We start from the raw sequence: 24,628 nt of genomic DNA, 5'->3' as shown, positions 1-24,628 counted from the left end.
CACACACACACACACACACACACACACACAAGCTGAGTCATATTTTAGCAGATGGCTTCCTAAAAACATGATGCTGCCTAATATGAATTGATCTGTCTTGTTTGATTACTGTTTGGGAATGAGCAGAAACTTTGCAGGCTGAGTCCTACTATTGCTACATTGTCTAGTAAATCATCGGAGGCACTGTGTCAAATAAAGTGGGAGTGACAAACACTCTTCGAAAAATGCTTGAATCCACAATTACTCTGCAAGCATATGTTGTGTTTCTGAGGAAAATGCTGAAACTCATTTTGAGTAGAAAAAAAATAAAAAAATAAAAAAGATGACTCCTCTCCAAAGTTTAGAAAGGGTTTGTTCACTTGTCATTTTTGCAGGAATAAACATTCACACACAGAACATTAAGGTCAACCTTTCCACCACTAAACTTTGTTCACCCTGGTCAGAACTCACTGTCATCATCGTCAGAGTCGATCGCCTCCTCCCTGTCTCCGTCGATGTCCAGCCTCCTCTCCCCATCCTTGTATCCGCCACCCGTCTCCCCGTTGAAAGTCTCCTCTTTTAGGATCTTCTTCTCTCTCGGAGGCGGTGGCGTGCAGGGGTAGTCGTGGAAACGGGGAAAGAAGTCTGAGATCTGTGGGATGGGGAGGATGGGTCCCGGGCACACGTTGATGGCAAAGTGCTCCTGCATAGAGATCTTGACCGGCGAGGGAGGGGGCGGGCCGGTAGAGTGGGGCATCGCCAAGGGGGAGGATGCAGTTGAGGCGGTGGAGGAAGGTGTTGAGGTGGAGGAAGGAGGGATGGCCAGGTGGGTGGTGGAGGGGGGTGGTGGGGGTTTGGAGACGCTCATGTGGACTGTCGAACGAGACTGTGCAATATAAAAGGAAGACAGAAGGAGATGAATGAGGTGAGAAAGACAAAACCGAGAATACAGCTGGGAAGAACAAGAGCTGAGGAACCAAATGAGAAAAACTAAATAACAGCTATATCATTCGCCTGTTCGGAGTGTCCAACTCACTACTTTCTGGGAGTTTGTACAGCAGCAACAGGGGTCAATTATAGACAAGGCAAGTCAACGTTAACAAGATATTGAATAAATCGCGACACATGTAAAACATTTCTTTCTGAAGAACATTTCTATTTCCGTCCATTGATGCAAACCTGACTTCTCAACAGCTAAAATAGAATCTGCTAGAACCTTTGGCACTTCAAGTGTGACTCACACATTGTGTCAGCACACCAAGTCTGTGCTCTGAATTAATATTCAATGTAGTGCTGTAAAGTATGAAGAAGTGATGTCACTTGTGTATCTGCACTTCACTCTAATCCTTCCCTTATCTCTCTCTTTCACTCCTCGTTCTCTCATCTGCATGTCCCCTGAGCAATATTTACATAATACTATGAAGCCTTTCTCGGTCCTTGACATATTTGTCACCAAATGAAAAATAATAACTGTTGCCAAAACTCCAACCTCGTTAAGCCAAATGTTATTATTTCCTATATTCTCCTAGGGACTGTTTGTTTTTCATTTAAGGGTCTAACGGAGGAGTTTTGGGGTCTATAGTAAAAAAAGACTTTACCCTCCCTTTGCCAAATACTATTTTTTTCAATAACCCTACAAAATGATTGGGGGAAAAAATGCATGACCCTCCCCAACAATGTATTAATGAGTTCTGTTCTGGTTTGCGCTTGGCAAAGATGTACAGACGCCATTGTTTTTTTTTTTTTCAATCATGACATCCATGACAAACCTCTGCCTTCTCATCTTACACTCCACGGTTATGGTGGCCATTTCAGTAGATTTACTCACTAACATTGTTGTGGAAACACAATAAGTCTGGAAATTAAATGCACACTTCCTGTACTAAAGCATTACTTCAACTACTAAGTTACTCCTCTAGTAAACTAGTATTCACATGAAATAAAACAATAAAACGCTGAGACTGTCAGTCATTGTATATTTTAACGTAAGTAAAGCTGCTGAAGCTGAACAAAACTACATTTCTCAGAGAAGCATCAATTTGGGAGCTTGCACGCTACCACCTTTTCACAAATAATCACTGGGACCGAATGGATATTTGAGTCAGATAAGGCTGCAGCCTGGAGACCTCCTTTCTCATGCCCTCCTGGCTGCGTACTGTCCGTTAGTTTTGACTTTTCGAAATAAAAGATTGCGTCTGGTCCGCTATGTTTTTGTACATTGGTGTTTTCGATGTTTTTGAACTTAACAGTATGGCAACTATGTTAATGAACAACATTATTCTTTCAGCAGATGTCTTAGTTACAACACGAAGGAACTAGCAAAACAGTTTTGTGTTCATATGTGAGGGCGGGATTTATTCAGTTTGAGAAATTGCACAGTCTCTACAAAGCTACAGCTCAAATTGTCTGGCTGACTAAACAGGGAGGGACTCATCTGCTAGCTATGGGGGGCCGAGATTGAGAGAGCTACATGGAAAATATGCATCTAACAAGCCACTTTGAAATGTAGCTGTTTTCATGAATACACAAGTTGGGTAACCCTCCCCCCTAGACTTAAAAAAGTTGGATGAGCTTCACCTTAACAAAGAATAACAAGACATGACCCTCCCCTATTTTCCTCCAGTGGTCCATTCCAAATATCCCCTTACAGTGATTAAGAGAGACTGAAGCCATGTTATCTCTTACGCACTCCCGCAGTGCCACCATGTTTTTATTATTTCAAGAGCTGGTCTGATTACAGTGATCACAGGGACAAACTTCAAACGGCTTTCTGTGTATACCAGACAGTGATGTCCCACTTTACACTGGAAAAGACAAAAACAACTAGATTAAAAGAAATTATATAGTCTTTAGCTGCTAAAACATACCTTCACTATATGACACAACTGCCCATACATCCTGTGACTTATCAGCCACTCCTTATTATTGCATATGTCCATCATGTCACTGCTGTTGTAGTGTCAACTTGAGACCTGTCCTTTTATGGGTGGGCATTTTGTCCATTTAGCTCGTCCGTTCATGATTTATAAGTCCATTCTTCCCCCAAAAATGAAATAATGTTGCTCTTCTAGTTTTTGACTGATGCATCTCGAGTTAATGCAAATGATTAACCTGTTTGGCTCACTGTTATTCTTGTGTCGCTTTGAAAACTCACATCAAAGTGTTGACTCAGGGATAAAACTACTCATCATTATCGGTTAATCTGTCATTTTTTAAGTTAATTAATTCATTGTTAAGAGTAAATGACAGAACACAGTTAACAATGCCCGGGACAGGTTTTCCCAGAGCTCAAGTTGACAGTCCAAAAACCCAAAGATAATCCTTTTACGTTCATATTTATCAGAAAAAAAGCAAGCTGCAAATTTTCGCATTTCAGAAGCTGGAAAAAATGACTTAAATTCTCAAATCGCTCATCAAAAATAAAGATTCATCTTTTGCACATAAAGAAATAAATTAAATGTTTCAACTCTAGTTGATGTCCACCCTTCTTTCGTAGCTAAAAATGCTGTGGGATTTCCCTTTCTTGATGTAAGTAAATTATCTTGTATGTCCTCCTGTATGTTGTCACATACAGTACACATGTTTACACTTACATTGCCTCAGATGTTTGTAGAAGCCACACAGAAATCTGAAACAGAATACCATAGGCACTGCAGTGAGACATTGTTTACATCAGTAATGCTATACCACACCTCTAAACGCATCGTAAAACATATCAAGTCTCTCCTTCTTACACACAGACATACATGTCCACATACTGAACACGCTGGAGCCAACACACCATCCAAATCCAAAAATAACAAGACTTAACTCTGCTGTAACTTACATTTCACAGAGCACATCCCTCCTACTAAGTTACAGCACTTAGGTAGAATATCTCTGACACACACACAAACACACACGTGTGTTAAGACAGTACACACACGCACATAGAGACCCAAAACTGCCTGTTCCCATCTTTAATACTTACACTCACTCAGACACTCGCACTGCTTCTTATGTAACAACACGTAAATTCACTGCTTAGGTACGCACGTTCAATCGATCACTTGCAGCATGTTGCTTACGAACTCAATCCCTCTCACCCTTCTAACACAGAGAGGTATGCACATGCAAGCACATGTGCACACACTCACATTCACGAATGTAGCCATCCACAAATACGTACCCAGGGACAGTCTTCATCTGTGCCAGCACTCCATCTTGCTTGCTCTCAATTCCTCTGTCTCTTACACACTGAGGAACATGAAGACCAGCTCTGACTCAATATATCCCTCTGTACTCTCTCTCTCATTCTCTCCCGTCTCTGTTCGTTCGCTCTCCTCCTCTCCTCTTTCCCTCCCTCTTTCTCTTCCTCTCTAGTTGTGACGTATCTGGTTAAAATCCCCATCAGTCCTTTGCAGACTGTGCATATAGTGCTGTCAGTCACTTTCTCAGCAGTGGGGAGATTTAAGGAAACCTGGGAAAAATATGCATGAGTGTGTGTGATAATGTATGGGGGGTTGCAAGAGAAAGTGAAGGAAAACAAACAGACCAAGAAGGAGAGACAGATGAGGAGACAAACCAACACCATTTAGACCCACAGACAAATACTCATCGACACCAGCAAAAACAAACAAAGAGATACATATATTTATATACATGTAAGTGTAAAATTATACGTGATTATGAAGAGGAAAGATGTATGTAGATGGAAGGAAAATGTATGTGAAAACAAAGCACACAAAAGGAAATATTGCCCTGGGATGAAATGAAAAAAAATCCGCCAGCTGAAGGACAGAGAAAGGAAATTAAATTCAACATGTTGACTGAGCTGAACAAAACAGACTGCAAGCCATACAGTTGCACTGCCAGATTACTTTGTGTTGGCTGTGACTATGGCCAATATCAGCCAGGCATGTGTGCTTTGTCTGTACTAGTCCAGTGCCCGTTCAAAACGTGCCGGTTTGGAATGGGCACATACTCACTCTCACACAAAACAAAAATACAAGAAATATACTAGACGTAATAAAATAAGATGAAATAAAATAAGATAAGAAAAGAAAAGCAAATGCACATGTATATACAGTACAAGTGTAGAGTAATATTTACAACCTAGATATATAGTATATATCACAAAATATTTATTTTTTACGTTGATATTAAATATGAAGTGACCTGTGTGCAATTAGCATAATAATGCAATATTATAATGTGTGAGGTAATTAAATAGTTATCTAACACAGCTGTGAATTGTTGAACAGTTTCATGGAATGAGGCCGACATTATTTCTTGTAGCGGCCCGTGCAACGTCGAAGCCTTTTGGAGAAGGTACTCTGCTGATGGACCAGTGTGGGGTGGAGAGGGTGTTCAGGGTTGCAACAGACTGGTAGAACATCTTCAACATTTAGTTGCACACGTCAAAAGATCTCAGCTTCCTCAGGAAATAGAGTCTGCTCATCCCTTTCTTGTATGCAGCCGGGCTGTTGCTCTTCTAGTTCAGCCTTTTGTCAATGTTAACTCCCAGGTATATGTACTCCTCAACCATGTACACATCTCCACCCAGATGCAAAGGGGCTGCAGAGCCGTTCCCTTTGTCCTTTAAACAAGAGCGATTTTTTTTCCTCGAGAACCGCTCATCCTAACAACTTCACACTCAACACTGCGCTTCCTCGGGTCCTAAGCAATACACCTGCCAAGACATAGTTGCGTACCCAAGCAGTGCTAGAGTAAACAATTTATTTGCTAGCAGCTAGCCATTTGGGACCAGGCTATTTCTGGGGACAAAAGCCTTATTTCTGAAAGCTTGAAATGTTTAAGTTTGTAACATCTCTGGTCTGTACTATACTGTATTCTACAGTACAATACATATCTTTTTTTTATTGATGTAGGCTAGCTATTCACTTATATTTGTTTATATTTTATTTGAAAGGTTATTTTGAGAACACCTCTTTTGATTAAACTAACTTAACTCAACTAATTAAACAATACTAAACCAATAATCTTCATTGTCTCTATTTTACATGGTTGGTAACAAATGTGGGCCCTTACCACACATAGTACATTACAGTACTCGATACAGTACTGTAATGTACTGTAGCGAGCGATGGGGAGGGATCTGTACCCAACATGCCGTTTGGCAGTGTTACAGTTAATATCGCTCCTTAATATACTGCACAATGTGTACATACATACACACATACAGAGACTCCTTCCATTTTAGTTAGATGCGTCTAACTGTAGTGGCCTTCAGAAACGGCACCTGCCACAGTAATAAAATGAATCATCGACAACGATACATTAATAACAGTGGACTTGTGCAGGGTGACACAGTTGTAAATTACTGGTGGATGCAATGAATGAATGAGAAGGATAAGGAATGGAGGCATGGGTGTGAAAATTTAAAAGGCAAATATGAAGTGTACACCTGGATCCAATCTGTCCAAAACCAAAATGAAAAAATATCTGGTGTTGTGCTCAAATGAAAAATGGAAAAATTGAGTTATTCATCCAATTTTTATATATTTTTTTAAATTGCATAACCCGGAAGTGATCTCTACTGCACTATCAATACATGTAGGAAGGGAAGGTCCGCTATTAAACTATAAAAAAAGTAGTAACATTTTAATGAAAATAAATCAGGAAACACAGAGGAAGAGAGAAACTACATACTTAGTTAAAGTGATTCATCGGGTTAAACAACCCTTTCGTTATAATGCTAATGGAAATGTATGGATCACATCAGCTGTGCAGGTGAAACTGCACAATGTTAAAAATAGGCCAACAATAAAGCTCAACAGTCACGCCCGCAATGGGTTCCGAAAGTAAAAATACAATGCAATGTAGTAGTATTAGTCCATTTGGTGCCTTACCCCTGTTTTGTCTGGTAAATTTAGCTAACTGTAAAGACAGCTAAAGGCAAAAGGGGGAAAAAGCAAAAGAGGTGTAAAGTTACAAAAAGCCACTGTTCTAGTGTCCTTAGCACCGGAGTTAAGTGCTGACGGGGATGGCTGCTAGCTGGCTGGGGGCTGACTGTGGTTGTGTCCTTAGGGCTGTTGTCAGCTTTCATTTGATAAGTCTTCTGTCTATACAGTAAACGTTACTGATGAATTTGTGGGATAGATCAAAAACCGTGGTCAAAACAATCATACTAAAAATAACTGAGTGTGTTGAACAATGTCGTAATCTTATGTTACCCACCAAGAATTAGTTAACGTTATATACCAAGCATTAGCTACTTGCTTGTCAACCAGCACCTTTCCAGTAGGCACCAAAGCACTTTTCCTCTTCGGTCCCCCTATAGGTTGGAATTGTCCACTATTTTTACCATTACCATTATTCTTATGTCTCATTCGAACGAGTTAATGAACCATTGAAAAGATTTTGGGAACATTATTTTAAGGTAAAAAAGAATCTTTGGTGTTGGATCAATCAACATTGAAATCAATCAATATCAACAAATTAGGTATCTGTTGTTTAACTGTTTTGCAAAGTTGGATGTAATCAATGACAAAACGATGCCATGTGGCAGAAAACATGTTGTACTACGTTAATTGATTATAACTCTCCTCCACCCCCCACACTCCAAAAGAATCGAGGTTTGTATCAGAATCATGGGTCAAAAATCATGATTCCAAACCAAATCCTGGGGTTGGTGTATGGGGCACCAAACCTTGTTTTGAGGTTTGTTCTTTTATCCCTGATGTCTTGGATAAGGATTTCATTACCCACAATCCTGAACAATCCCACAATCCAAGAGTGATGCCTCTGAATGGAGGAACTTATGCTGGTGAGAAGGGGAAGCTGTCATACCCAGGTATGTTAGTTAGCAGTAATGAGCCAGTGTCCATGTTATCTCCTAACATATACCTTCGCCGTCTCTGTTGATTCAGAATGATTACGATTTTTCTTGGCACAGCTACCAGAAGACTTACAACTTTCCGACAGGTAGCTTCTGTCACATATGTCTTCAAGCTCAGTCGGAGACTGCGCAATAACGCCTAACCATCACCGGAAAAAGTGCTTCTATTTATCTTCACCAGTCTCTGTCCAGAACAACGGATCTGTTTGTCCACTTCTTTAACTGTCTATGGTCATACCCAATTGGTGCTGCCTGCATGATCCGTCATGTGCAATTCGCAAGATGATACTTCTATTGTACGAAGATTTACGACACCGCACAAATCAAGATCTGTTCCACATTTCTGCCATAAGCAGAAAATAAGTGATGATACGCTCATTTTCCATTGTTTTCCATTTTTCATTTAAGCACCAAATTGTGAATTGTAAAATCAATTTTCATTTTTATTTCATTTTTTCCTTTCAATTTTGAGAAAACAAGACATTTTTCGCTGTTTATCTTTTTGCTTTTATTTTGAAAAATGAATACAAATTTGATATGGGTCCTTTTTTACAAGAATTGCTTGAAAATTTGTATTTTCAACCTATGACATGTTTCAGTCTGCAACAAAAACACATTACGTCAGTTTGTAATTGTTATTTCAGGTGTAAAACCTGGTTAAACACAATTAATCACTATGCAGTATATATGTACTGTAGATTTCTTAGTTTGTGAATGACTTTTTTCAAAAGAATCTAAATTTCAACATATTAGGGTTTTTAAGATCATAAGGTCAGAAGAAAAGAACACTTAATGAAAGGAGGAAATTAGTTGATTTTGCAATTATTAATTATCATTATTACTGTTATTACGCATAAGTAAAAATGGGCTCTGTTGGATCCAACACAATGGGGAAATAAAGCTTAAAAAACAAAAGGGTAAAAATTGCAACGTAAAAAGTATGAGAAGTAAAGCTTAGAAATGAAACAATTAAAAAATTTAAAAACGTAATTGATCAAACGAGGTATAAAACGTTTCCTTGGTCACATACTGTATAGCAGCCTTTGATTACACTATGGGCCAGAGAATATTAAAACATGACAACATAACATTTCAATGGCATACTACTGCTTGAAAATCCATCAGAGAATAATTGATAACTATGTGGCTTTCCATGGTGGATAAGAAACCGAAAAAACAACTAACAAGCCTGGCCAATTAAATTAATGGCGAGCTGGAGGATGAAGTAGGGTGAATACATGTGGATGCATGTGCTCCTCCATTTGGAAACACTTTGATTAACTTTGGGCATCTCATTACTATCAGCATCATCTCATCAATATTGCGTTAACAGACCATTACACTGTATATTCATTAATTTACAAAAAGAACATGAGTGCTAAATGAGTTGAAATGAGATAAATGAAAACTCAGTCTACCGATGCCAAACTATCTATCTGTAAATAAGTGCTTTAGACATGGACTACAAGCTAATTGGCTTTGCAATTACTGCAGATGTGTCAGAGTGTCAGAAGATGACAGAATCCTCTCATGTTCTTCATGGTGTTGGTTTCTATAGAGCTGCTTGTCCCTTTGGAAAAATTAAAAAGCACACATGCTTAGGTGAGGACACACTCCACCCATAGGAGCCGTTATCAGACAGCTGCAGAGCTCTCACAGCTGACCTGTTGACCACCAAAACTATCAGACCATGTGGCTGAGTACCCATGAGACACACTGTGTTCCAACACCAAGATGGCTCTTACTTTAGTCGTAACACGTTTAGGTCGTGGGTGATTGACACAGAATTATAGTTTCCTGATGTATTTTTGCTTAGTGTTATCTTGCCAGTGTCGTGATACTCAGCCAACACAATAAATCGGTATTTCTCCACCTGATTTTTATTCTTGGCAGTATGGTAAGGGCCCAAATTTGGTACCAACCATGTAAAAATAGAGACAATGAAGATTATTGTTTTAGTTATTGTTTAAATAGTTGAGTTAAGTTAGTTTAATCAAAAGAAGTTTCCCCAAAATAACCTTTCAAATAAAATATAAACAAATATAAATGAACAGCTAGCCTACACAGCTAGCCTTTAGTTCTTTGGGTGAGAACCAGAAGCACATACAGTTTTTGACCACACACACACACACACACACACACACACACACACACACACACACACACACACACACACACACCACTGCACTACACTACACTACACTACACTACACAAGCGTACATACAAGCAGTGATTTGTGGAAAACCAACTAAGATCTCATGGAAATAAATGCAAATTGCCAATAGCCTCTACACTAACTGTAGTTATAAACTGGACAGAGGAAACAGAACAAGACATTTAGCTTCTAAAATAATCACAATAAAGTTAAGCTGCTGTTCCTCAAGCATTTCTCCAGACGCACTTACAAATGAAGCTGTCTGTCCGACAGCAGCTCTGCTATGTTCACATTTTAGAGAATGTTAATAATATTTTCCAGGTTGATTGTGTATTATTTCACCCAACCGCAAATACTCAGAATGTTCATTTTTATGATCCAACCGACCTGACCCCTGGATTAACTTCGAGACCACGGATCTAACTATTATCTCACTCTCTCCCTCCTCCTTTAGCTCTGTTACACCTCTTTGTTTACATGGCACCGCAAAAAAGACTTCCACTGAGGATACGTTGTTGTATCCTAGATTATAACTCCTCCTCGAGAAGCCTCCTTGATCCTCGCTCCTCGATGGGCATTTTATGAATCGGGATGTCCTTCAAAATGGACTGCTCAGAATGATTTTGGGGTCACAAGCCGGAGGATCAAGAAGTCAAGGAGGTACAAATTTTGGAACAGAGGACAGGGACTGCAGGTAAAGCAAAATAGTATAAAAAATTAAGCACAGCACATGGGAAAGGAAAATAACGGCAATCTAGAACTACCTTGAACAAAACCCTTAAGCAATTTATTTTTGAAGATGAAAAGTCACAAACGGTGGTGTCCCTAAATTGACTCACACACACTCTGAATGAAATGACATTATCTGAATGAAAAGGTGACAACATCATAACCACAGATGGAAAATGCATTGAGTGCGGTAATAAGTACATTTGACAGGCACCGAGCTTTACTAGTTTTCCATTCTCAATACCGCCAAACCACATGGATTTGTCTGGTTTAGCGTGGTCCAGGCCAGTTCTGAGGAGGAAATCTATCAATTACACTTAAAGAAGGAAGTCTGGACAATGGCGCTGCAGTATTGATCTTTCTCAGGGCTAAACATTAGTCAGCCTCTCAGATGGATATTTAACACAGTGGCCTTGCCCATGAGCTGACAAAAGCAAATATCCAAAGAAAAAAAGGATGTGAGACTCAAACCATAAGAGTAACAGGAAGCAGGTGAATTCAGAGTATTAGGTTATAATACAATGTATGCAAAGCAAAAATTACAAGTCTAAAAGAAAAAGCATAATCAAACCAAAAAAACATCCAGCTTCTACGTCCCTCAGCCTCCATAAATATGATTAAAGCATTTACGTCACTCATGAGTATAATATAAATAATAAACATCTAGAATGAGGGCGGTGGGAAGGAGGGGGGTATGGCCAATTTGTGGAGGAGCATTCATCCAGTCCTTCTGCATGGCGAGATAATCTCCTCCCATTACTACAGCACAAAGCTGTGTAGGTTTTCCATTAAGTGTACAACCACAGCCTCCTCAGCCTCTCCGCCAGCCATTAGCTATGAGATTAAATAAACATCTATTTACATACTCTAGCACTACTGCATGCTGAAATTTTCAACATTTGGCATCTCACAGGATGGGGAAATTGCATAGATTTTCTGATAAAGATCAAAGGAACTGCTCGCCCTATCCTTCTCTCGCCCTTAGAAGTATGTGCAGACATATCTTGAATTTCTAATTTACTTCTCTGCTTCTTTTACAAGGTGCAATGCTGAGTGTGTGCTGTAAGAGCCTGTATGCTGAAGGTGGACTGAATTTAAAAGTCTTGGTGTATGTTTTGACTTGCATATGTATTTAGTCAAAATTGTCCTTGCCAAAGAAATGTAAGTTTAATTGATTGTCCTGTAGTGATTCCACTCCCTAACAATGTTCTCTAGGTTTGTTAGAATACTACAGTTTCAACTTAAAGTAAATATACGTCACTTTTAAATGTTTCTGAAACTTTTAATCTGATGATCATGAATGACCTGTTAGAGTAAACAAGATTTACAGTGAAAAGAATGCTATTTTTATTTTATTTATTTTTTATAGTAAGTCACAAAATGATTTTCAGCAGGTAGACGGCGCTACAGAGCACAAAGTCTGATGGGTCACAGATTTCGGCGTAATGACGGAAAAGCCTGTTAGTGAGTATGCACGTAAAAGGTTGCAGGAGATATTTTTATCTAGGCCTTGTTGTATTTTACATTTATTTTAGAATGTATCTGTATTAGTTATGGCTGCTACTGGGGCAGGACCATCACAGTACAAAAAACTGACATAAAGAACCTAAAAAGGGAAAGACAACAGGCTTTCAACAAATGGAGACAATAAGGGATTGTAAATGATTCAAACCCCGTCCTGAATTGGCCCTCAGGTGTTATATGTCTATTTTATTCAAAAATAAGACACCTTTAGATTGCGCGATCATATTGGCTTTGATGGCTTCTGATTGTACATCAGAAGCCAACATTGAATTACATCACCTACCATTTAGCACGGATAATTTAATCCTTTTAGTCCATATTTTTTTTGGCCTCCCATTTTTTTCCTTTGTTCCCCTGTACCAGTGTAAAGCACCACTTGGTTTCATGAAATGCGCTATATGAACTAAGTTATTATAACGTTTGTTGCTACAACAATCTTTTAATACTTTGGCTCATGACACAGTGACAGTAATACCCAGTTTAGCTCACGATACATCCAAAGTAGACTAAGTTACGGTAGACAACACTTGAAATGCAATGATGCATCTGTAACGTCTTATCTTAGTGTTAATGAATGTTTTTCTGTCCAAGCAAAACATTCATTGCAACTTTATGACCTCCTAGTAACGCTAACTCAATAATCTACAGTGGGTAAAACAGCACCATAAAGAAAACACCTTGACAGCAGCAGGTGTGGTTAAAACAGTACCGCTTTTGTCCAAAGGGCTACTGGAATCAACACAAACTGAAAGTTACATATAACCATGTTAACAAGCTGCTGGGTTGACATTGTCAGCATTTGAGCACTCCCTACGTTACTCCGTGACTCTGTATTTTATTTGTTGTCAGGATTCTAATCACTGGGAAATATACATAGTGTTGAACCTATACGCTGCTATGCGTTATGACAGTGAGTCATAGGCTAATGCACATCTTGTATCAATGTCATAGAATAAACAGTATGACATGCTCCAAGTTTGTCTTCTATCAATGCTGGCTTTCAAACAACAGTCAGTCCAGACCATGGGAAAAGTCCACCAAGACCTTAAACTTAGACGCAAATGTGTCAAAAAATGGTTTGATCCTCTTTTAAAAAAAGAACAAAATATGCACAACAGCTGTATACTGAGAAGGATTAAGCCGCCGACACACAATCCACTGCAAAACCACAAGGTAGGGCGCAGAGCAAAGAGGTAAAGATCTGTGCAAGAATTTTCTGTAATTAGTTGTGCCTTAAAAAGGTCAGCAGCAACAAGGTCAAAGTTCAATATAATTTGAACTTTGAGTGCAGGTGGCAATTTCGAGCGCTACGCCTAGTTGGGCAGCACAACTCTCAGAGCAGTTTCACTGCAGATCATGTGTAGGCGGCTTTAGGGCCACATGCAAAAACTGTATCAGTGTTCGGACTTCAAAGTGAGAATTCTGAGTTTTAAGTCTGAATTCTAACTTATTTCTCAGTATTCACATAAAATGTAAATGTATGCAAATGTTGTTTTTTCACGTGATGTGGCCCTAAATCTCTTTAATAACTGAAGTATGACTAGCCTATTATTACCTTCCACAAAAGTAAGAGGATTTCAAATTTCAGCAGACATTGTCATGCCATACTGACATGCCATACTGAATTTTCCTTCATGTCCCATTCTTCTCTTAAGCCAGCCATTTTAAAGACATCATCATTAGGTGACCTGACTGGAAGCAAGAGGAATACCACCAAAAGCAACAAGAAAAAAAGGTTTCCTGGTTTGTTAACATTTTACTTTTGTGAAAAAAACATTACAATGTTTTTCTGTGACAGGCTAAAATACTGTGTAGTGTAAAGTAGCACAAGTAGGCAAGAGACATAAAAGTTTGTTAAACTACAATATCTATTTAAAGTTAGATAGTTAATGTTAGTACTAATACCAGCACAAGTAAGACTGTAGCAACAAAAGGCCAGAGTATAGCAAATTAAGCATTGGATGCATTTGATTGCTTTTGAATTAAGATTTTCATTTAAGGAAAATTGTTTAATTTCTTCTTTCAAAAGTTACATGCGGAAGCCATAGAATCCTTTTCAATGAGAGCAAGATGTGAATTAAGCTAATTTTCTTTGAATGTCAGACAAATTGTTTGAATGACATTTCAATTGAGAAGAGAGACACTTATCTCATCTCAGAATGCAGAGGTTCCTAGAGTCTGTAAAAGTAGAATAGAAGACAGAGCCTTCAGCTATCAGGCTCCTCTCCTGGGGAACCAGATACCAGACTGGGTTTGGGAGATAGACACCGTCACCACATTTAAGAGTCAACTTAAAACTCTCCTCTTTGATAAAGCCTATAGTTAGGGAGTGGAGTGGGTTAGGAGTTGGACCGGCGGGGGAGGGTGTATAGCTTCAGATGACGTTCAGTAGATCCACAAAAAAAGGTTACGGTCCCATTCACCAGCCAGTTCCAAACGTGTGAGCGAGGCCTCTCTAATTTTGAAACAATGCAATGCAAACTCCCTGTATGCCCCTTCTTTGCTTCTCTTCATAGTTGTCAGATTCATCTACCAAGCCTTAGAACTGGCTCAGGTTTGAACCAGCTCTTAATTATGCTGTTATAGTTTTAGACTGCCGGGGGACTTCCTTTGACACACTGATCTCCTTTCTATCTGTGTGCATCCATGTCCCAGAAATGCTTATTACAAACTCAGTTCTGTGGAACCTATTCCCCACGTTTTCTCGCCTAGCAGTTTCCTTGGATTAGGGTGGCACCTGGTTCATGGTTGTAGCTGTAGCCGTGGTCCTGTTCAGAGCCCTGCTACGTACAGCTACATACTGCTATGTCCTGCAGTGCCCTGCTACGCCATTAACTACTTGAGTTATTATTTCTAGTTCCATTATCTTTATTGTGACTTATATATATATATAAAATTGTCACTGTTCATCACACCCCCAACCCGTCCGACACCACCTAAAAAGAGCCTGGGTCTGTCCGAGATTTCTGCTTAAAAGGAAGTTTTTCCTCACCACTGTCGCACTAAATGCTTGCTCTTAAGGGAATTAGTCTTTGTAAAATATAGTGTGGTCTAGACTTACTCTAGACTGTAAAGTGTCTTGAGATAACTCTTGTTATGATTTGATACTGTAAATGACATTGAATTGAATTTTAGTAAATTATTTCATTTATTCTTTTAAATTAATTTATTTTAATTATTATTTTATTGAATCTCAAAGTGCACATAAATCACAAGAACTTGATTGAATTTAATCTGCAGTGTGATGTTGGCGAGTGCATTTATAAACAGGTGGGCTAGTTGTCGGAGTTCCCCTGGGGTGGCAGCTGGTGTCGCAGGTGCTGCTTGTGCTCCACATCCCTCTTCTTCAGGGGGAATAGTTGGTCGTGTTGGTAGAGTGCTGTTCTGTCAAGGTGCATCATTCTTTTCACCCCTCGCCTCGTCCACAACTTCAGCACAGCATGGCTGCTGGTCTATCATAAGAGGCAGCTCCCTCTGTCTTTCTCTACCATCACCTATCACTTTCTCCTCATTTTATCTGCTGTCCTGTCTTTTTCTTCCGCCCTCTGAGAGCTGTTCTGACACAGACAGATCCCATTAACCCTACCTTTGATTTGTCCTCAACTGACAAGCAGGGGTTGCACACAAAAAGAACAGACATGTGTTTAAGAAAGACAGCAAATCTAAATTCATACATGTCGCTGAATTAGTTTTTTTCCCTAATGTTTTGTGACAGGCCCAGCCAGCAATGCAAAAGAAAGAATGACCCCTGTCAAATAAAGTAAGAGAGTGACTGAATGATATCCCCTCAGGTTAAATGTGTTATTTCATTCTTTGTTTTTTGAATAATTCTCCTCCTGCCATTTTTGGCTGCTCTTGGGGAAAATAAAAACTGGCCCCTGCTGGTCTCAATTTCATGTTTTCATAGAACAACTTACCACATGGTTTTGAGTTAGATACATACGCATGATGCCCGGGGTTGCCTTATTTCTTGTTTTATCTCTCATGAGATTGAATTGCACTCCTTACGCTGATCTCCGACACGCCTGCTGTTACAACTCTGAAACAAAGCTCAGCACTAACAGTCACATTTTTTTGCCACTGACCCAATTAGATCCTGCATGGATTCTGTGATACACATTTCTTTCTCTCCTCTCTTTCCCTTGTCCAACCTTTCCCCATTTTTTCTCTGCTCCATTTTGATGAATGACTTTGCTTTTTAGGACAAATGACAGGCCCATGATTAATTGTGTGTACTCTTACACTCTTTCGCCTTCTAAAATCTGTTTCTATTTCAATTTCTCACCATGTAACTAGAAATATTCTATCCTGGGTTTGCCCCATCAGCATATTCCCATAAATAAAATACAGGGAGAGGTTGAGGTGGAGCGGAAAGAGGGGTGGAGGGAAGTGTGGCCCAGAGGCAGGGCAGTGGGCATGTGCGATATGGAGGAGTGAATGGATGGAGAGGGAAGGATGGAGATGAGTCAATTGCTCCAGATCAGGAGTGTGAAGGTGACTGCAGTGAATAAGACACAAAGACACAGATTCAATGAAACAAAAGATTAATACGAATGTTCAAGGGAAGAAAATAGACTAATGAGGAAAGAGAGGAAAGAAAAAGTTTTAAAAAATAAAAATAAAAGAATAGCCTGAAACTGAGAGCAGGAAGTACAGCAATTACAAATGCCAGAGAAATGGGGATAAATTGACAGGACGGATGAGAAAAAGGTGGATGGATTATTTAAAGACGTCGGAATCATTTCCACAGCAAGAAAGGAAATCAATGACAAAACCTCTGTATCCCAAAGTCCTTTTATAATTTGATGGAAAGTGGCCCCCACTTTCAAACAATAATAGGAGTGTTAATGCAGTACATGACAGTGGAATGACCAGCAGAGCAGTAGATAAAGGAGGAAAATGGGGACGAAATAGCAGAGCAAGGTCTGCAGCCAGTGCCCCGTGGCAGGGCGGCATGCTGTGCTTAATGAGGAAACAGTGTAGGCAATTAGTTCCTGATAATACATTATCAGTCACCAATAAGTGAACACATCATTAACCCCTCCAATAGCTTCTTACATACAAACTACACATACATTTCATGTTTTTCTCTGAATCTAGCCAAATATTTTTTAAATAGTAACATCCACACCTGTCTCCAGAAATTAATTAATTAATTAAATTAATTAATTAATTAATTAATTAATTAATTATATATATATATATATATATATATATATATATATATATATATATGTGTATGTATCTATATATAAAGACAGCACAGATATATAAGTTGTGGATAATCTTATATTCAACAAAAGAATTTCCTCCTACAGGGGCTTGCATTATGTTGTTTGCAGCTCTATTGTTGATCAGCTAGTGGGTGTCAAGTTGTCTGTCAAGTAAATTTGTAATGCATCTTTAAGAGTTATTCAGCCCTAGAAGTATTTATTTAGTCCATTTGACCTTGCAGGAGTTTCTTGCGACTTGCATGAAGTGTTTTACTGCCAAGGAGGAAAACAATTCACAGGTGAAAATGAGTTTAAAGAATTTACTGTGACTGTGGACCGCATTATCTGTCGAGCAACCAGAAACACTTTAGGCAACACGCAGTGCTTTGGTAAGGTTTGGGAAATATCATCGTCTTGGTTAAATACAGGAAAGGTCAACAGTGACTTGAAGCACAAGAAAGGTGTGTTTACTTTGTTAACATAAATTATTGATGCCGGACTCAGGAGCCAACCCTGATTACAGTATAAAAATATTGCACTTTGGTTGGTGCTAGTGTGCTTCCATGAAAATGTGGAAGTTGGAAAAACGTCCTTCCTATTGCTTCATCTGCACAGCATCTAGCCTTATAAGCAGCATTTCCCAGATTTGGCTTCATGCTGTTAAAAACTGCACCACTGCTTCCAACCAGGCCAAGCCAAATACAAGTTGATTTCCACTTGAGTAAACAATTCAAAGGTCTACACTCCATTGGGAGCTGACTGATGCATGAAATGCAACATTATTGCACTCCCTTGTCTTTTTCTGTGAAGGTAAGGGGTGAAATAAGATTCCACTTCTTCAAAAAAGCAAAGTGCTAAATAAGGGCTTTGATTGGACGTTCTAAGCATATTTGAGCGTGGCGAGGGTCTGATCGCACAGGGGAATAGGTTCCTCAACAGTTTCCTGCTGCAGCCCTGCCTCGCTAGATGAAGAACAAGAAAAAAAGAGGGGGGAAAGAAAGAAGCAGGAACAGGGGAAGAAAGCTTAAAAAATTAGATCATGCCTAATCTGCAGTTTCTGTTTTCTCAAAAGCAGATGTTTTTTGCTCTACTTACAGAACTATCACCTAGGCTATCTATTTATATAGCTTCAGGAGACCTTTTAAGTTGGGTATTAGTAAAATCACAGTGTATTTCTTTACTTTTTTTTTGAGTTTTTACACATTTTAAATCAAAGTGTGACATTTACAAGAGTCATAGGTCATGCTGCAGGTTTGTCCAGTGAAGTGAGACAAAGTTCAGCAAGTGACCACTGCAGAGCAAAGCAAAATGCCAAGGAGAGGAACAACAGAGCTTGTAGGGACAGTTACACCTTTTTGATGGTCAGATAGACTGAAGGGACGGATTATGCTACTTTTATCGAACAAATAACTAATATCCACACTGGTACCAAGTTAAATCAATTCTGACATAGGTTTTATTTAAGGTGTCAGTTCAACAACAACACTGACCATGGTGGGTGGTTTTGGCAGTCAAGGAACAGTGTGGCAACCGTGGCGTTCAATAGAAAATGGCCCCAGGGTCATGAAATCCCTCTACATCGTTTGCCTGACAAAACTCACAAACAGAAGTCAGTCATTGAACTCTGCCAGTTAGGAAACACTGTAATGGACGGATGTACAATGATGAAAGGATTGTCACTTATGTATGTATTTGTATAGCTAGTCTATATCTTCGATGTTTCATTTATGATGTTCAGCCAGATGACCCGACCTTCGGCTGTCTTAGTGTAACATTTTTAAATTCTGGTCGATTTATGAGACATCTTCCGAGCTAGAACTGACAAACTAATTATATTTATCTTGTTTTTTTGTAAAAATCTCATCACCCACTCAACAGCCATTTTAATTACAGAGCTTGTCTCCCTACGTGCACATGTTCCACCAAAACAAGTTCCTTCCCAAGGCTATTTTGCAGAAGCAACCATACCTGCATATGACGCTTGTAATGATTGGTCTGGCAATGAATGCAAGACTTAGGCTACGTACAGACTGCAGGCAAAAATTAGCCAAATTAGATTTATTTTTGCTAATGTGTAACTGCAAGCTGATATGACTGTTCTCCTGGGATCCTCTAGCTGTAATAATGGATACATGACAGTAATTCATCATTTGAATTATCTTATAAGTAGGGCTGGGCAAGTTAACGCGTCATTATCGCGTTAATCAATTAGTTAACGCCAACAGTTTTTTTTATTGTGCGTTAACGCAGTTCTTATTATTTCTTTATTATTGGAAAAGTTTGTTGATCACAGGCTATGTAAATACTGCAAAGTTGAGTTTTCTTATCACCCGAGTACTTCCAGTCTGAAATATCACCTTGACAGTTGATACCAGCAAATCATTAAACGAAACACACAGTGGCGCGAGGCTTTGACAGACTACGTTAGATGCAGCGTGGGGGGGTAGAGATAAACAAAGGCAAGAGACGCTAACAAATGCCATAGCGACGTGGATAGCTACAGACTGCAGGCCCATTAGGGTTGTGGAGGACATCAATCTGAGAATCGCAGCAATGACAGCAGGTATGAGATTCCCTTAACACGCACCAGCAGACTCCAAGTTGTATGAAAAGGAGAGGACTGCAAAAACGACCACGTTACAACATGCACCCGCTGCTGCTCTTACTGGGGACTACTGGACTCACTGGGTAATCATAATTATCTCGGAGTTACAGTGCATTATACTGATGAAAAGTGGGCGCTGCATTCACGTGCTCTGACTGTAACGAAAACGGAAGAGAGACATTATGCTGAAACATGCGCGGGACACTTTATTGAAGTTGCACAGCGGTGGAATGGGTCAAATAAAGTCACCACAGTTAGCACAGATAGCACGAATAGATACAAAATCTGATTGCTGCTGGTTTTGATCATGTCCCTTGCTTTGCGCACGGTCTCCATTGTTCTGTCACAGTGTCTCTGCTTAACAGTGCGTTGACAGTGTCCTTGCGAAGTTCAGAAAAGTTGTGGGGCTCTAAACCCAGTCCAGCAGGTGCTGCAGAGTTAAAGCAACAACAGAAGAACGTGGACATAAGAAGGAGTCGCTTATGCAATATGTTCCAACCAGATGGAATTCACCTCTGGACATGATAAATACATTATGTTTAAGTTGAGATGTACACTAAATATTTTATTTAACTGCTACTTTATAAACAAAATGCAGAACAAATGTTACGGCACTTTTGTTCAAATGGCAGAACAATTAAAAAAATGGCACTATATACACTACTTTTGAATTAATTATTTTATTTTGCGATTAACCAGGAAAATTATGCGATTAATGGGTATAAAATAAAAATATTTTTATCGCTGCCAAGCTCTACTTAAAACACATCTGAGGGCCGTATGCTGCAAAGCCTGTAACGTGGAAGTATCATTATAAACGTCTCTGTTCCCACACTGCTGGCTAGAAGCTAGCGGTAGCTAGTAGTGCTACATACAGTAACATCTACATTACATCTCGATTTATTATCGGTTTATTTTGATTAGCATTTAAACAGGGTGTTGCATGAAATGTATCACTTGTTTGCAGGTCACTATCAGGTTGTTCCCAGTAATTGAGTATGATGCGGGTCCCATTTCAAAAAAAGAATGTGAACAGTTGGTCAAAAAATCTGATCTGGAAAAATAAATAGAAATGAGTATTAAGGCCTGCAGTCTGAATTTAACCTAATGTACACACACAGCTGTATTATGCTCAAAATGTGAATATACTGTTATTCTACTGGCGACATTTAACATCTCATCATGATTCGGTAAGAATACTTCAGGCTAAATGGATTTCTATAGTTTCTTCTGCTGTTCATTAACCTCTTGCACCTTAACTTCTTCCCTCATATTTTCCCTGTGGTTGGTTGATTTGATTTCTTAATATTAATATCCAACGATCATCTAAAGGATTCCATGGTTCAATAGCTTTAACATTAATCCACGTCATGTGCACATTATCTGAATGTTAAATGCATAATTGTATGCACATTCCTACAAAACTGCATGACAGCTTTGGTTGAGTTGTGCTTCCACACTATTTCAACCAGTGACACATTATGGCATACTGACTTTTTTTAATTTTTATATCTTTATTAAATTTCCAAGGGGCACATATAACAAAGTATGACAGCCATGGGGTAAACAATTAAGCCCTCCTTTTAGCCCACCCACAACACCTTAAAAACAACCAAGACAACAACCAAAAACTAAACAAAGGGGCCATTGGGGCAGCCTCTAAACTAAGCCGGGTGGATTCAGTGTGACTTTATTTATGAGTGGAGACCTTTCTGGCTGCCTTTGTTTCTGTCCCATTTGTTACTTGTAAAACAACACAACTGTTTCGAGGCAGGATTTTTTGTTATTTGTACAGTAATAAACGTATATGTGTTTTAAATTGTTTATCTGCAAAACAAGTATCTGTAATGATGGACCCCCATAGGTTAACCAACCTGTGGGATTTTGCATTTTATATCTGAAATCATTCAAATAAAGAGAAATTTAAATAAAAAATAAATTCATCTACATTTATAGAATCTGCTCCCTTAACATATCTGCAGTAAGACAATAGCATTGTCCTTTTTGTTCTTGGGAGGACAGGGGCAGCCAGTTACATCTCTAATCCAGAAATATTTAACTGGATAATCACCTTCCATTGTCTAATCCTCAGGTTAAGTAAGGCTTCATGCAGTAGAGATACATGTCATTCGCATCTGTCGCATCTCTTAACCAAGACAAACAAGCATAATGAAAGGTAGGCTTACATGAGTATTTTTCCTGTGCTACTGATTTGTAGTATCAGCTTGTTTTACTCTGCAATGTTTAATAATTCTAAAAAAACTGGAGCCATGGTTCATTGGTAGTGAGCAAGCCGTGAACAGAGCATGTTTAAGGTAGCCACTAAAACTCCAATGAGACAGAGACCTCTGTTCTCCGCTTTATTATTTGATTATCTGGATCTCAAGTATATTTTCCTGTACAAGCCGACAGATGGCCAGCATACTGTGTGCTTTTGTTTTGGTTCAATATCTGTGCCCCTGTTGCTTGCTACAATGCAATCACATCAACAGACGACTTTAAACAGCTCCACTACGCGATTAGCAGGCTGGCTTCCAGAAATACAAGGAAGAAGAGATTGCAATTAGACAAGAATAATACCAAGCAGCAATAAGATATGATCATAAGGAGACAGGGAAAAAAATTCAGTGAATGTGAAAAATGTCTCATTCTATCCCTCTGTTCAATCCTATCAGCGGCAATACAGAAGGCGACAGTCTCATTTCAGCACCGTGACATGAAATCAGTGCTGGGGGGGGGAGAGACAGGGTGTTGCAGGTGGAGGAAGTGGTGGAGAGGTGTTAAGATAGGTGAAGATGAGATGGAGTGCCAGACCCGATTGCATTACTATTGGTCGTTTATGGATCAGACACAGGCTGGTTTGGCCATTTGGGATTTATTGTCTTCTGACAGGACGGCATGCGAATAGAAAGATAATAAGAAAACAAAGCGAAAACAGATGTAGGGTAGAAAGCATTTTGAAAATTTGGTTTAAATTTAGATCATGTGCCAAGGAACCAACATACAGTAAGTGGGAGAAACAAAATGGTTTTTTTAACCAATTTTACACATCAAAGTCTGTTTAAAAGGTTGTTGGTGAGGACTACTTTATTTATGAAAAAGTTGTATTTAAAGTCTTTTGTGACCCCAGACAGAGCTGCATGAAGTCTCATAAATTGTCTCAAGTTATGTAACGTGATGCAACTTCAGCATCAGTTGTGTCTGAAGACTATAAGTTGTAAAATGAAACAAATATGGGGGTGTGGAGTTACAAAAAAGTGAGCTTACCAGCCTGCTACTCATCTCTGCTTGAGGTGAGTGGACAAAGCCTACATTAGCTGCTTGCTCTAACTATCGGTGGTTGAGTTGCATTGTGGGTAATGTAGGCGCAGATTTTGACAAGAAAGAAAAATGGGTGGAATAAAACAGATGATGTCTCTAAATTCTGCAGCAGTGAATTTGATTCTTTATTTTCAAAAAATTTATATTCTATAGGAGTGCAATGCTAAATGGGTGAAGTGCTCTTTTTTTACCCTCCAGTCTTCACCAGACATGGCATAATTTTAGATCAGCCCAAAATTGTTGTTACCTAATTATTGTTATTCATTTGTTTTTGATACATTATCACACAGTTTGTCCAATAACTGGTTGCCAAATCTTAACAGCTAATGTAGTTTCTTCAAAATGTCTAACACAACCTACATTTTTGTTTTCTGGACGAATAACTCTAGTTGCTGTTTGAATTCTGGCTCTTGTGTGTTAGGAGCCAAGGGGGAAGAAGCACGAGATCCCTAACTTTAACCTCATATTTCTGTGCCTAACCCTAACCACACTTTAACCATAGAGGTGGCAGAACAGATCAGGAACACACAAATTAACCGTTGTCCTGATGATCGAGTTCTCAGATCATAAAACATTCATATGTGTCTCTTGAAAACTAAATTACTAAACTAAAATTATTTTGGGTGCAGAGCATTTGTAACCAAATTTTCACTCATCCTCTCAGTGATGAAGCTAATTTAACTAACATTCATACTATATGTGACGTTACAGTAACTTTATCTATATAAATTGGTATTGGTAATGAGAGAGACTCACTCATTTTGCCCTATGCATCCTTGTAAAAATATTCCCAAACAAGATTTAGGTATTATTCTCCGAAGAAAATGAACACTATGAGAAAATGGTGTATTTTCTGTAACATCCAGCAACAGAAAATAACAATTCTCTTGATGAATAATATTAAGTCTTGGTGGATTAATGGCCTATAGGAGTGCTTTCTATTTCTTTTTGTTTTGGGTCTGTGTGTGTGTATTGTATATGGCTCTTCTTTGTATGACATACAATGCATCTTGTGCCTTTCACTCTAGTGGCTCTTGTGAAATATATTTAGAATTTCCATTTGGTGTTTAACCCCTAACACTACAGCCAGTCCGATTCAACTCCAACAACTACATCGCAGCCTACTCTCCATCATTAGCTGTGTAGTTGTGTTTGTTTTAGCCTGTACCACCTGGCTCTCCATTTCATTACTTCATTTAGCGTGATTAGGATCTAAAATTGCTTGTGTCGGCTTGGTGATTGACAGCAATTGGCCACTTAG

The 24,628-nt window shown here is 39.0% G+C and overlaps 2 protein-coding genes across 3 annotated transcripts in view; one reads left to right on the top strand and one right to left on the bottom strand.

Moving 5' to 3' along the window:
• doc2d (double C2-like domains, delta) overlaps window positions 1-24,628 on the bottom strand; it is a 69,139-nt gene that overhangs the window by 33,607 nt on the left and 10,904 nt on the right. The window contains exons 1-2 of one of the 2 annotated variants that reach the window (XM_034898268.1): window positions 4,148-4,407; window positions 451-865 (exon numbers count right to left, since the gene is read on the bottom strand). In XM_034898268.1, the coding sequence (XP_034754159.1) occupies window positions 451-847 (397 nt within the window). In that variant the 5' untranslated portion in view covers window positions 848-865; window positions 4,148-4,407. Of the gene's footprint in view, window positions 1-450; window positions 866-4,147; window positions 4,408-24,628 lie in introns of those variants that run through there. The other variant, XM_034898275.1, reaches the window with a different exon arrangement.
• cabp4 (calcium binding protein 4) overlaps window positions 22,121-24,628 on the top strand; it is a 21,621-nt gene continuing 19,113 nt past the window's right edge. Inside the window, exon 1 of the mRNA XM_034898289.1 lies at window positions 22,121-22,222. The gene's annotated coding sequence lies outside the window, so the exon portion shown is untranslated. The remainder of the gene's footprint in view (window positions 22,223-24,628) is intronic.

This window comes from Etheostoma cragini, chromosome 2 (genome assembly GCF_013103735.1).
Source record: "Etheostoma cragini isolate CJK2018 chromosome 2, CSU_Ecrag_1.0, whole genome shotgun sequence".
Classification (NCBI taxonomy): domain Eukaryota; kingdom Metazoa; phylum Chordata; class Actinopteri; order Perciformes; family Percidae; genus Etheostoma; species Etheostoma cragini.
This window is presented reverse-complemented; position numbering and strand designations above follow the sequence as displayed.